This window comes from Argiope bruennichi, chromosome 8, assembly GCF_947563725.1.
Source record: "Argiope bruennichi chromosome 8, qqArgBrue1.1, whole genome shotgun sequence".
Classification (NCBI taxonomy): Eukaryota; Metazoa; Arthropoda; class Arachnida; order Araneae; family Araneidae; genus Argiope; species Argiope bruennichi.
The window spans coordinates 79,395,253-79,410,680 of NC_079158.1; the positions used below are offsets into that span (position 1 = coordinate 79,395,253).

A 15,428-nucleotide genomic window follows, 5' to 3' on the forward strand; every position below is an offset into this window, starting at 1 on the left:
ATGCCGCCAATATGATCATCCTTTCCTCAGAGAAGTATCAGAATTCTACTATTTACAATAATACCATTAGTGCATTATTTCCTCTTTCCTTTGAACCCATTTATAAATGTGATCATTTAGATCATGACAATCTTTTTATATTGGTAGCTGTTTAAGGTCTGTTATTAAGTATATTTCACAATTACTTTAAGGAGGATTATAAATACGTCTTTGGCATAAATCACTAAGTCATCCTTAGTCACAAGAATGTGACAGTTTCTTAAATTACACAATGATACTTAACAGCGCATGCTTATAGTTAGAAGTGTTGTAAACAAAATGATTCATTGCATTAATTCAATCATTTTAAAATGAAAATTTTATATCAATGTCTTCAAAGTTCATTTGGAGATAAATCAAACGCAGGATTTAAAAAAATTATTTTGTACATTTTGCCTCCCTATTAGAAAATTTCATGAATATCATTATGCTCTGAATATTAAGAATTCTTAATTTTTTTATTGAGTCTTGCAAATTATTTTGCATGTCATTTTATGAGGATCATAAAATATTTTATACTTTTCTATGAACTATTAGAAGGGGAAGTTTTCTTAATGGCCAATTAAAATCACTTACAACCAGTTACTTGCAATTAACAAAATGAGATACTTTATACCTCTTATGTGGTATTATATTGCAAAATGTCAAAAAAATAATTATTCTGGCAGTAGATGCAAATGCTAATGAGTTATTCTTCACTATGAATAATACCAGATGATCTCAGGTAAGCTTTAAGGATGAATAAAATTTTATGTTTCAAAGAAGATATAAAATTACTCAATCCTTGTCACCTATTGCAACAAAAATGCAATTTTCCTAATTGCTTTCCAAAAGCCATTTCAAGTTTTATAACATTTTAAATTCTTTACTGCCTTTCCAAAGTTTTATTTGGAATTTTTCCTAATTGTTGCATTCTATGAAGCAAATCTTGTTTTGATATAAGTATTTTAGTAATGAAAGATTTAAATTAAGAATTCTTATAATTTTTCCTGGTCATTAAACTTTTTTAGGGCTTGACTATTTTATCATAAATCTAATTAAAATAGATTTTTACAAGTATACTTCTATAAGTGTATTAAAATATAAAATTTTCATGTGATTTTTGTTTTTACTTTTTATCCCTTAATTTATAATATATTGATATGCAAATTGCGAAAATTTGAAGTCAGGTTTTTTTCTTATTTTTTTAATTAAAGAAACTCCATAAATGGAAGTAAACTTAATTAAATCAATCGATTAAATGGTAATTATATTCTGAGAGTCCCGATTTAGTTAGATCAATCCATTAGAGTATCGTTAAATATTAACACACTAAAATATACTTTCATTTATAAATGAGTTAATTAAAAATATTTAAGTTTTTCCTGCTTGATTATACATATTGATTAGTCTATATAGAGTGTCCCTGAATTCCTCAATCAAACTAAATATATATAAAGAAACATTTTTTGCATAGAAATATGGGGTCGAAAATTAAATGTGTATCTGAAAAAATAAATGCTGAAGACCGAGCTGCCCGCATCAAGTATTTTGACATAAAAGGAACAGCTCTCGCAATGCTGGCGATGTAAACACGAAAAAATTTTGTGATCTGTTTTGCCCTATAGGGAAAGGAAGAGTTCATAATACAACGTCAATGCTACTCATCCGTTATAATTCCCAGCCCTGTTTATAAGACAAATGTCTGCCTTCTCAGAGACGCGTAAATTGCTCTTTTTCGCCAAAGTATTATCTAACAGTTAAGAATCGTTTGAACCTGATTCAATGTCATTCCAACTCAAACTATTTTGAAGACCATTTGATGACGCAAATTAAGTTAATTTCCTCTAAATATTCTATAATTTTTTTCCGAAATCTTTATCTAAGTTGCATCCCTAAACATGTAAATCAGTTACTCTAAAAACGTGGTAACGTAGAAGAGTTTAACGTAAATAAACCGTGTGTTAGCTAAAGTCAAAGTTAACACTCGATAATCTCAACTCGAAACTTTATTCAAGGAACTAAACCTTACATCTGCTTTTATCCACAAGTGGAAATGACTAGAATATTCCAAATTTAGAAAGATACAGAAATTATAAGAACATTCTAGAGCAAACGCGAAATAACAGAAAGTAATTCAATAACAAAATTTTTAAGCAACATGCCTGCAGTCAGATACGAACTTGCGAACTGTCACTTTCAGTTCATAACAGTTCATCACCGAGCCCTTCAGTTCAGATAAGTTAGAACAAGTATCATATTCCCGACCCCACATCACTACATAAAAAGAAAAAAAGCTTCTTTATAAGTATTTTATCTCCCCTTAAAGTTGGACTTGCGAATTCAAGGACAACATGTATATTTATAATACATTAGATTAATAAAAGTCAAGATTTCACTAAGAACTTTTGTTATTTAAAAAAATAGTTGCAATACTAGATGTTTCTCGTTATTTCAGGAAATTTTTATATGAAAAAAATATTTAATGTATTATAACATTCTAAATGTTAATGTAATTTAAATGAATTATAATCCTCCTATTTATTTATTTGTTTTTCCCTAAATAATGTATTTCATACCAGTGCAACTTATTCCCCTTATCACTACAAATTTTTCTTTATCATTAGCTTGTGTATAGCCCTTTCTAACTATCTATGAGATCTTTCGTATCGTTAAAAGTTTCAAGGCGTATTGGTATAACACTAGCCTTTAAAGAAATATAAAATTTATAAATCAAAATTATTTTATAAGGATTGAGAAATAATATCAAGAGTTAGAAATAAAATAGTGGAAAATTTGTTTAAAAAGAACCAATAAAAATTCATTAATTTCATTTTATGGGTTGAGTGAAATTTGTCCATTATAAATCACTCAATCCTAAGATTTCACTTTCTAAACTGAATTGATTTCAAATTAAAGAAATTTAAATAAAAAGTGAAGTTATTGCTAATTTGGTAAGTACTTTATTCTAGATAACACTAAATATTATACTTCGAACACAACTTTAAAATCCTGCTCAATTTTTAATTAAAACTTCAGAAAAAAAATCTATAAAAAGATTCACATTTCAAAGTATATTTGTTCTTAATTTGGGAGACCTAGTTTAAATGTTCTGTACTGAAGATACTAATAAGAACACATTATTTCTTATTTCGATAATGTGTACATTACAATGTTAAATTAAGCAATTATAATTAGAACCTGTCCTCTACTTCTTCCAAGACTTACCTGCTCTTCAATTTGCTTTTCGGACGCATTTTCGGAATTGCTATCAATATTTTTATCCTTCTTAACATCATATTTAAATATGCTAAAAAAATTATCAATTTGGATAATGTGTTCTTATTAAATATCATCTTTGATTCATGCTCCCCGGTTTTCAACCGGTTGAAATTTCAATATTTAGTTAATCACATATTTAAATGTATTAAAGAATGCGAATAATTAATAACTGCGAATAATTTAAGTATAATAGATTATTATTCATATGATAATTTAGATATAATAGGTTATTATTGTTAATGTGATAATTTAGATATAATAGGTTATTATTGTTAATGTGATAATTTAGATATAATAGGTTATTATTGTTAATGTGATAATTTAGATATAATTGGTTATTATTGTTTATATAACAATTTAGGTATAATTGGTTATTATTGTTTATATAATAATTTAGGTATAATTGGTTATTATTGTTTATGTAATAATTTAGGTATAATTGGTTATAGTTTACGTAATAATTTAGGTATAATTGGTTATAGTTTATGTAATAATTTGGGTATAATTGGTTATAGTTTATGTAATAATTTAGGTATAATTGGTTATTATTGTTTATATAATAATTCAGGTATAATGATTTATTATTGTCTTGTGTTGTGTTGTTTCACTTTATTACTTTGAACTTGACTTTTAAGAACATGAAATTGTACTTGCAATTACATAAAAGATCCATATTTCTCACCGAAACATTTTTCCAACACTCTGTAATAAACAGATTAGTGTAAAATAATTTTCGATTTTAAGCAGGCATAAATTCTACAACTTGTAAAATTTCCATTATTGAAATGACAGGTAATATTTTGATCCCGATATAAATCTGGCAATTATTAAAATTTATTGCAAATTTGATTTTTTTAGCTTTTATTTCCTGAAATTCACTATTCTTAATTCTTATCGTATTATATGAAGTGATGATTTAACTAGAAACTAATAAATGATTTTCTAGAATAATTAAAAAATTTATAAGATATTCGAAATTATCCTGAAAAAAATAAATTAGCCGTTTTTAATGTTTTGATAATTTCTAAAATTTTGTTACATACGGAAAATTTCTGAGAATTTCAAACCAAATGTCAAGAAAATATTTTGAAATTATTGTTCAATTAATAAATTAATTTTCAAATAAATCTTAATAACGGAGGAAAATAACATCAAGGAAAGTTTTTGCTAGAAAATACGGAAAATTATATATTAGTTTCACATTAAAAATTAATTTTGTTTTGTACCATTCCCTTTCACTAAACTTAACAGTTAAGAGCTAAAATATTTGTAGTGATCCAAAAATCAATATTTCTCACCAGATCATTTTTCAAAACACTCTCATAAATAGATTCGTTTAAAAGAATTTTCTGATTGCGGCGGCCTCAAAGCCTTCCATATTTATTACCCAAAAGCGTCACTTGAAATGACCGGTTATATTTTAATCCCGATATAAATCAGGTTATTATTAAGATATATTACAGTTTTGATTTTTAAGTTAAGCTTTCATTTTCCTGAATTTACTATAAATGGTACTTATCGTGTGGTATGAATTGATGGCTTATCTAGAAACTAATAAATCCTTTTCTAGAACAATTCTAAAATTGATGCGATGCATGACATTATCTGAAAAATATACATTTGCGTCGTTTCTGGATAATTTTGGATATGATGATATAGACAGTTCATTGCAGAAAATTCAAAAGCATATTTTAATCTAATATTTTTATTTATATTTGAATTAATACAATAATGAATCCAGAGAAGTTTTCAGTGTCGGAAGATAAAAAGTACTTACTTTCAAATAGGCAACATTTTATTCAAATCCTTCACACTAACAGAGCCAATTATGAAAAAAAAAAAAAGTTCTTATCCATTATTATATAATATGAAACATGAGTAAAAATGCTTGGATTGATTTTGAATTGCATTCTCTTACAATACTTATTCAACAGCAATATTCAATGAACAGCTTTTAGTAGATATTTTTAAAAATCTACTAACTATTTGAAACATTTTTTTCTCTGTAGCAAAAAAAAAGAAAAAAATCTCAAATTATTTTCAATAGAGAAGCATATTGTTTCATATAATAAGGAAAAAAAAAGTATCGGCTTTTTATATTCTTTTAGTTTATTAATACAAATATTTTTAAAATTCGTCGTAGAAAGAATGATACACTTACATATCAGAGCTGTTAATTGTGAACGAATGACTAAATCAAAGCAAGCCTTTTCCTAAAAATTTCATAATGTACATATTACCTGCAACAGTGAACTGGCTTAACACGAATTTTAGGAAACTTTTCTTCTTTCTTTACCAATAACTATAAATAACTTCCATTATCGTAATAAGCTCCCCAATAACTCAATATTATAAGTTTTGGCCAAATTTTGTTTAGATAAGAGATCCAAATATAAATTTTATTATGAATGCACTTATTGAATTATTTTCAATGAAAATAAGATATGTATAGAATTAGTAGAAAAAATTGGATTTATAAAGAATTATTTCTACATATATTGTTGCTTAATTTCACTGGTAAATAGAAATTTTAGCTTATTATTTTTTATATTTTTTTGTGTCCGATGTTTTATACTGCATTTTTGAACGTGATATGCATTTCTGGATTTTCGTCAGAACGATTAACACTCATTCGATCGTGACTGCCAGTATTATGGTTATTGAGTGTTCAATAGATATGAAAACGTCACTTTTATTGAGAATCGTATCTCAATACAGTTCAGAAAATACAGATTAAAAAATTAAAGAATCCATTTATTTGAATTCAAATTTTTATTTTCTTTTACAAATAATCACTATTCAATCATCTTTAATCCCATATAAAAGGAAATTGAAAATCGTAGATAAAAAAAATATCCTTGCTTGAAACTATACGAAAACGACTTAAAATATTCTTTAAAAGCTCCACCTAAATTATAAAATAAAAAAATAAGAACATTTATGTAAATAATTCTTTCTCAGAATCAGCAAGTATTACATAAATATCTTGTTAAAAATCCTCACGAATAATTTATTTTATAAAGACATTTAAATTTCACAACTGCTGAAATAAAAAAATGTTTTGAAAAATAATTAAAAACTATTGATTGTTATAAAAATTTGTTCAGGAAATAAGTAAGTATTATTTTTTCAGCTTATTTTATAAAGCAAAAGCAAGATAATTTCTACTAAATGCGAATGATTAAGAATAAAATGTTATTCAGTTTTTACACTATTTAGTGTTTCAGGCACGTATTAGAGCAAAAATGTAATGGCATTGATGATGTAATTGATAATAAAGTTCTGAAAACTTTAATTTTTTATTATTATTATTATTATTATAGAAAGCAAGCAAGTGTACAGAATTCATCAACTTTAGTACATTTTGCAATGATTGAAAATTTGATTAAATAATCCAATTTTTATGAGCAGGAAATAAATCAATGATTTTGTTATTCCTCCGAATAAACTAACCCACATTTTAGCAAAGTTGACAGTGAAATTTTATGTCGAGGAGGCACAAAGTTAAGCTTCCTTAAAACAAATTATATTGATTATAAAGTCAATGTGATCATTACTGAAGCAATAAAAATAATACGTTAAATGTTAAAATCAAAGTTCAAATTAACATTACCAGACCTTGGTCAATAGATTTGAACCATTCGTCCTTTCCATCTGACATTTAATTGAACTGAAAGAAACCATCTTAAAAGGGTGAAGCAACAAACCAGTTGCACATAGTTAACCTCTCTTCCGCCTCGACCGAACAGCTTAAACCACTTCACATACTCCACCACTAAAAAAAAAAAAAAAAAAAAAAAAAAAAAAAAAACTTACACGAGGCAAGTTTAAATAGTGGCCAGATTCGCATTGCAGTTGCTGCCAACCACAAATCACAAAACTTGCAAAAAAAATGTCGGGTTCGAATCGATGTGTTTACTTGAGATCATAGTGCGGAATTGGAAAAACACAATGACACCATAAAAATTCGGATCTGAAATAAATTTCTGCATGGATTTTTTCCAAATGTCCAACGTATTTTGAAATGTATTTACAAATTTATATATGCACTTAAAATACGAATAAAACGATTTTTCCCAAAGATAGTAAGTGAAAGATTAAATTAAAAAAGAATATTTTTGACAAGCCTGGAACAAATCAAAATAATCAAAAAAGTATATAATGTACTTTTCAAATGTTAAAAATATGGCTGAAAAGATTTTTTTCCTCTTAAAAACCACTTCCTACCTTAACTACTATTTTGTTCAAAAAGACAGCAAGTCATTTAGACAATATAAAGACTAGAGTAGTGTTCTGAACATAAAAAGGGAAAAATATAAAGAAAATTAACGTTTCTTTTCACAATTACTCCATTGTTTCTTCCAGGGAATTTGTCTGTCTCTCTGTTCCCTGCCCAGCTGACAACAGAATCTGGCCGTTCCGCCACTCTCAACTGCAGTGTCCAGGGTTATCCCGTTCATTCAATAACCTGGTTTAAGGACACTCGCCATCTGGCTACCAGCAACAGGGTTCGCTTAATTGCCAACCAAGTCCTTCACATAACTTCAGTCCTGAGGGAAGATCAGGGGATGTATCAATGTTTCGCTTATGGAAGTTTGCAGTCCATTCAGAGCTCAGCGCAGATCGTGCTTTCCGGTAAGTACAATGTTGAAATATTTTGTCGAACGATTGATAGAATTTTCAAAATCATGGATCCGCACGCATTGGGCGAGAAATTTCATGACAATTGTTAACTTCAAAATAATAATTTCAATGCTCAAATTGAATAGCAGATTTCACGATTTCATTTCAACTCAAGATTCACCATCCGTATTTTTTCTTTAGGTGTAATGACGCATAAGTTTAAATAAACTGAAAACTTGAAATGCTGTTTATGGTTTAATCGTTGTTTTTTCAGGTGCTATAGAGTTATTCATTTAGTAATATACGATGGAGCCTGGTTAATTCAAATCCTTCTGTAATTCAGTTATCTCCACTGTTTCTTAGTAATGTATCATTAAAATAACATCTGAAATTTGATTTCATTTTTGTTAATTCCTAGTAAAAATTAATAACTACGTACTTAAAAAATTAATAATTACATAACCATAAAATTGATAACTACATAACTAATAAATATGAAATTATATTTATGTATAGTTTTAATTAGTTATATTCATTTATGATTTACGTTTTCAGTTACCATACTAAGTAATTTTAAAATCCTTAAGTAATTTTTCTTCTTTAAAAATTTCAGAAATTTAAAAAGGTCCTTTTTATAATTTGAAGATTTTTTTCTATAAATTATATTATTAATTGATTATAGTAATTTAATTAAAATTAATTTCTGGTATAAAAAAGGAATGATAATCTATCACTTTTCTACTATTTTAGATATAAAGTTTGCTGATTTTATTGGATTTTTCTTATTTATTGGTATATAAAAATTTTGGATATTAGTTCTTATATTAAAAGTGCCTATTAATTTAAGTAACTTAATTTTCAATTTTTTTATTATAATGGTTATTAATTTAATAATTGGATTTATTTTATGTTTAATCATATCTAATTCATAGAATCTTTTATACAGTAGAAACAACACTTCAGAACTTAATCCTCATTGTGGGAAAATTTTTGATCATCTTTGCTTAGGTTCAAATTTGTTGATAAACCGAAAATTCTACTATGATTCTATTAGTCTTGTACAATTGAAATTTATTTGCGTCTTAAAAGAATGTTCATGTGAACAAATATCAAAATCAAACAACTTGATTTAATGCATTTGTATTTATTTAAAAATTATTCCTTAAATTAGCTAAGATACAATACACTTAATGAATATTTAAATTTTTCGCAAATATTTCTTCTATTGAGTAATTGATACATTTTCTCCCATGGTTAAGATTGAGAGAATCTGTATTCTGAAATAATTATTTTACTTTCAGTTAAATAATAATCATGGTAATATTTGTTCATGCTTTATATATGCTTTAATTAAATATTTTAAATAAATGCGACTAATATGAATATAGTATCGAAATTTAAATGTCCTTTGATATTCTCATTTCAAATCTTATTAGCCTGAAGCACTTTTGGGGGAGCGATTATTGCCCCAAAGAGCAATAGATGCGAGTCAAAATATTTAAACACTTAGATAAAAACTTAAATATTTTATTAAATTAGAAGGTTTTAAGCTCTCTTTGTGATAGAGATTAATGTCTATGTCCAGAGTTTAATGTCTATTAAACATTTAAGTTACATTTCGTCGTTTAACAAGTAATACTATCTATCTTAATTTTCCAAATTTCGAAACAAGAAATTTATTACAAATTCGAAATTTAATTACAAATTTTTGCCTGCAGTGTAAGAGAATTGCGTGGAAAAAGACTTTGTCTACTTTCTAATAACAAATTATTGCATCATTTTTTATCTGCAAATTATTTATAAATTATTAAAAATAACCAAATGATCAATAACTAAAAAGCATAAGTTACTCTTAAGATTTACCCAAATAATTCAAACATCATCCTTCCAAAAAAAAGAAGCTATCTAGGATTATTATTTAAAACACAGTTTTGGACCTATTTGAATATTCGAACGCTCAAATACCGGACATACTTATTCTAAGACAAGTAAATAATTATCGAAAATGAATTCACCCACTGTAAAATACAATCTATATCTTCTCAGTAACAGCAAAGACTTGTTATCATAACCTTAATTATATGATATATAAAAGGGGGAGTAATAATAGAAAATCCAAATAATCCCTTCATCTTATTACGCAGTTCTTGCAACACTTCTTAATCCACCCTTTCACACGATGTTGATTCAATTCATTTCTTGGAGCGTTGCTAATTGGAGAGGACAACTCTTTAATTACAGGCATACATATTTTTTCTTCTGCGAAACTTTTGCTGTAAATAAGCTTAGAAGGGATTAAAATCGTTGAGAATCACTTCTAATTATACTGCTTTAAAAATATAACGTTGTTTACCGCTACCCAATTAAAATTAGCTAAGCCTTTTTTTCGTAGAATGTCGCTAAGAAGTGTATATGCTAACAAAGATAGGATTAAGATTCGTTTTCTAGAGAAAAAAAAATGTTCTAGGAATTATTGCGATTGTGATTTTCGGGATACATGAATATGTCCGTTAAAATAATGATTTCAGTTAAAGAATGAGATGTAGACATGCTGTTTAAATTCTTGCTTCGCTCGTTTTAAAAATGCTTTTCATTTTTTTTTTCTTTCTTTCAGAAAGTTCTTTTGAAGTTTTATGTAATTCACAAAAATGTTTAAACAAAAATAATTAAACAGTGGTACAAAATCTGAGATTCTTTTTTTCAATTTAGAGAAAGAAATGTAAATATTTATTTTTTGTGGTATTTCATGTCATTTTCAATAGAATTTTTATACTTTTGTTCGTTCTCGCAAGAATTGTGAAAAATGAAGAATACTCAATATTCAATCTGCGTTTGATGGATTATATTCGAGGAATAAAAATGAATTTATACTTGACTATATTTCTAATATTTATCATAAACTTGCTCAAATAAGCATTAAAAATATTATTTAGCTGCATGGGAAACATCATATATTCTTTATTTTTTACCCAGTGAGGAACATTTTAGCTTCATTTCAATCAGCTTTCACACTTTCATTTATTCTTTAAGCTATCTCAAACAATTTCTTAGTCAACTATTGGCTGTGATTCACTTTCCAACACTTTTATATCACCTCATCTATAGCATAAATACAAAAAAAAAACTTAATTATTATTTAATCTTACTGAATTGACCATATATTAATCTGACTTTATCCTAAGCAGAATGAGGAAAATTTTTACCTTATGTTAGATGAGAAACTAATTTTCTTTCTTGCATTCCTTTGAATAAAAGTTGCATTGCTTTGAATTACAAAACCTTGAAAGTTGCATTAATTATGTGTATTACTCTCATTGTGCCAAACCGTCATCTCAAGCTGGATTATCTGCCCATAACTAATATCCATGGATTATGTACAATAGCGTTTCGCATTAGATAGCACAATCACTGCTAACTGACCGATGCTAATTGATTAATCCAATATGCAGATTATTATAAATTTCATTAAACTTTATATTTCTAGAAATTTCATACATAGTGTATTAAAAACTTCTCATAAACTAATAAATATTTTAATAAAATTGTTAAGAAATTGATCATTACGACAGTTTTTAACGACATAAAAATGAAAGAAAGAATTAGCTTTCTTTAAAAAATAGTATTTCGTAAGGAAATTCTATGAAAACAATTAAATACCTGAAGTAATATTTTATGCTCTTATTCTTATCTTTATCTTTATCATTTAACCCTATTTAGATGGTTCACTTTTTTAAATTTTTTTATCTCCTGATAATTGCATTATTTTGATCAACATCAAAATATTTATCTTAGCACTATTAAGATTGAAAACTCAACAATTTGCTTAATTAAAAAAAACTACATCAAAATAAATATTTAAAAAAAATAAAAAGAGAATCTTCGAGTTTTCGCGTAATCATGTTAATGTAGATTTCTTATAAATATTGAAATGATGATAAAATTTCAGATTCTAGTAGATTAACCCTCAATGCAAACTGCAATAAAGCAATTGCGGAATTTATATTCTGTACTTAAAAGCACAATAAACACTTATTTCGCTTTGTTCTAACAAAATTGTGAATCTGTAACTAATGATTCCAGTTCCATAAGATTATCGTGTGTAAATATTATTTGCAAAAAATTGCTGTTATAAATGCAATTTATTTAATTTTTTCCCTAAAAAAGTATTCTACCATAAGTCGCTTATGGATTTTCGAATCTAATTTTGTAATTATTTAAAAATAGCGAAAGTGAATATTAAATCTTCAATATAAATCGATAAAATATGACAGTTCTTTAGTATGACAGTTGTATCAATCTGGCCAGTTATTCATAAAATTCATATGTTTCTTAAAACTGTATTTTATATGTACGTGGTTATATTTTTTAACAGAATACGGTTTAATGACTACAAAATAATAAATATACTTCATCATAGGCTAAATAAATCCAATTATTTAAAAATTATTTTTATTTTTTAAGCTACATTAAAACCAATATTTCGAAATAAAGTATAAACTGGAGAAATCAGCAGAAATCATCTTGAGAAATCAATTGCAAGATTTTGAAAAGTAAATTCGAATTAGTTTGCAAGAAATTTAATCAGCCATATTAATTATTTATCTTAGACATTTCGGAACTTCTGATGTTTCATTTTTAAAACTGCAATGTCATTTCTATCGTTTTTATATAATTTTATGTCGTAACTAAATTCTATAAATTTCAATTAATATAAATAAATTTTATTACAAACAAATGTAGGAAAAAATCGAGGGGTAATTTTTTTATAACCATTGTTTCGTTATTTTCAAAAAATAATCCAAGAACGGAATAAAACGATATATTGCTATGTTTAATGTTAATGGTATGCATTATATTAAAACGAGATAAAAATAAAAGCTTATAAACTACTGCATTAATGGAAAAAATGAAAAAAAAAAAAAATACGAAGGTACCACTAACGAAAGGCATAATAATTCATACCATAATTTTCTTGGTGAAATTTTTTTGTTCCTTTACAACTCAACGTGTGTACCAGAAAATGCATTATCATTAATTATTCCAAAAAAAAATACCTATTTAGTCGGTACGCTTGTAATTTTTCATTTGCATTTCAGCAGCACAGAATTTTCTATGTTGGCAATAGATTTTCATGTCGCATAATGTATTTATGAAGTACAGTTACTACGAAATATGAGATGATTAGTGTATTATTCATGTCGGGTTCTGCAAAAACTCTGTTTTGAAATTAATCATCTTAGAATGTTAAATAAGTACTTATAATACGATACACTCTATCAAAGAATATATTCTCCCATATTTAAAAAAAGCAAAATCTACAAGGAATATTATTTACTTTTAGCTCCAAAGAAGCTTGAATTTAAGCAAAGTAAAATAAATAGATTATTTAACTAAATATTTTTTAAATACTAACGATTTTATCATCATAAATCTTCTCAAAGTGCTTAATTTTTCTTTTTAATCAAGTTAATAATTATTAGAAGTATATCTTAAAACTGACATTAATCTCACATTAATACAATAACGAATATACTAAATTTTTTAAATCCAAATTAAATTAATGTTTTAGTTCCGCAAAAATGATATTTCTTAATAATTTGATAGAAATCAGTATTTGAGAAATATTTTTAACTGTTTTCACCTAGTTAAATATAGTTTGGTTACGAAATATTAATCCATTCAATACGGGCTGGTACAATTTAGTAGATTTTATTAGTGGGCTTATTTTGAAAGATAAACACATTATTTAAAGATAATTATGAAACTAGTAGGTAATGTGCGTAATATTTTATTATATTTTATTCATCGTAAATCAAAATAAAATATCACACACATTACTACTAGTGTCATAATTCTACTAGTAATTCATAATTCATATTAATGTCATAATTCACAATTCTACTAGTAATTCATATTAATGTCATAATTCACAATTCTACTAGTAATTCATATTAATGTCATAATTCACAATTCTACTAATAATTATGTTTAAATAATGTATTTATCTTTCAAAATAAGCCCTCTAATAAAACCTACTAAATTGCACCAGTCCGTATTGAATGGATTAATATTTCGTAACCAAACTATATTTAACTAAGTAACAACATTTTAAAATATATCTCAAACACTGATTTCAATCAAATTATTAAGAAATTAATTTAATTTGGATTTTAAAAATTTAGTATCTTTGTTATTGTATTAATGTGAGAATAAACTAATAATAGTGATAATTCCTTGATTTTTACCTTATAATTCAAAATAAAGGATTATACTTCAGAATAAAAACGGCAGAACTTGGTTGAAATCATTATTTTCACGATTACGCAGCCTTTTTTGCCTTCCGAATTGGTGATAGAGGCAACACGAAAGAGTAATGATACAAAATAAAGTGTTACCTTCCCTTCTAATTTTTACCGTACATTGATATAATAAACAATCTTGTGCATACCTAAATTGTACAGCATGTTACACATTATTGTACAAGATTGTGCGATATTATATTATTCAATTTTCAACAATGTTATACGAAGGCGAATGCTATTTAATATTGCATGTTTTATTAATTTTGAGAGTATTATTTAATATTACACAATGCTGTATAATATGTGTTCTAACAGAATAGTATAACGAGGAAAATCCTATTATGCCACTTGAAGGCCTTCAGGCATTCTTTTCTAACAAATAAAGTCGAAATATGGTATAGGTTTGCAGATTTGCTTACAAACCCATATATCAAATTTTATTTATCTAAGCCATTACGATTTTTAATTGTTCCGCTCATAGACTCGCAAATAAATAGAGAAAAAGAAATATAAAGAAAGAAATTTAATAAATTTGTCTAAAATTTGATACACGCTTACACTTATAATTTTGGACAACGAAACAAATTTTTTGGAAAAATTTTATACACTTAGCCCATTTCGTATTTCGTTATCGCATTTATATGGACACGTACGGCTGGCATCTAATTTCATCCATTCAGTTCAAAAATGTGTCCTTAATTATCATGTTCTTATACAAGCAGATAAAACTAATTACAAAAAATATGTTTTTATGTGGATCTGAAATGTTGCGACTTATCAAATTTAAAAACCTTTAGTAATAAAATTTGTAATGCCGAATATTATAATAAGTGCAAACATTTCTTTGCACGTTTCGTAAATGAAAAATTTAAAAAAAAAAAAAAAAAAACCCTAAGCTTGAAAGAAAGTTTTAGTAAATAAAAAAAAGATAAGTTATATGAGAATAGATTAAAGTGAATAAAATTATCTAATTCATCAGAATAGACATTATCAGATAAACTGAAACCTCTTCCACCTTCCATTCCAAAAAGTGTTTTTAAAAATATTAGGATACAAAATGTAGATGAGTTATTTTTGTCAGCGTTTTATACAATTAATCTCACTATCTTTGTTTATTGCATTTATTTCCTTTTATTATTTTACTATCATATTCTTGTATTATTACCCTGTATTGTTATATTTCTATCAGCAAATTAATTTTTT

General features: G+C 26.0%; 1 protein-coding gene across 1 annotated transcript in view; it reads left to right on the plus strand.

Moving 5' to 3' along the window:
• LOC129981975 (cell adhesion molecule Dscam2-like) overlaps window positions 1–15,428 on the plus strand; it is a 560,888-nt gene that overhangs the window by 300,913 nt on the left and 244,547 nt on the right. The window contains exon 6 of the mRNA XM_056093054.1: window positions 7,666–7,935. Within this exon, the coding sequence (XP_055949029.1) occupies window positions 7,666–7,935 (270 nt within the window). The remainder of the gene's footprint in view (window positions 1–7,665; window positions 7,936–15,428) is intronic.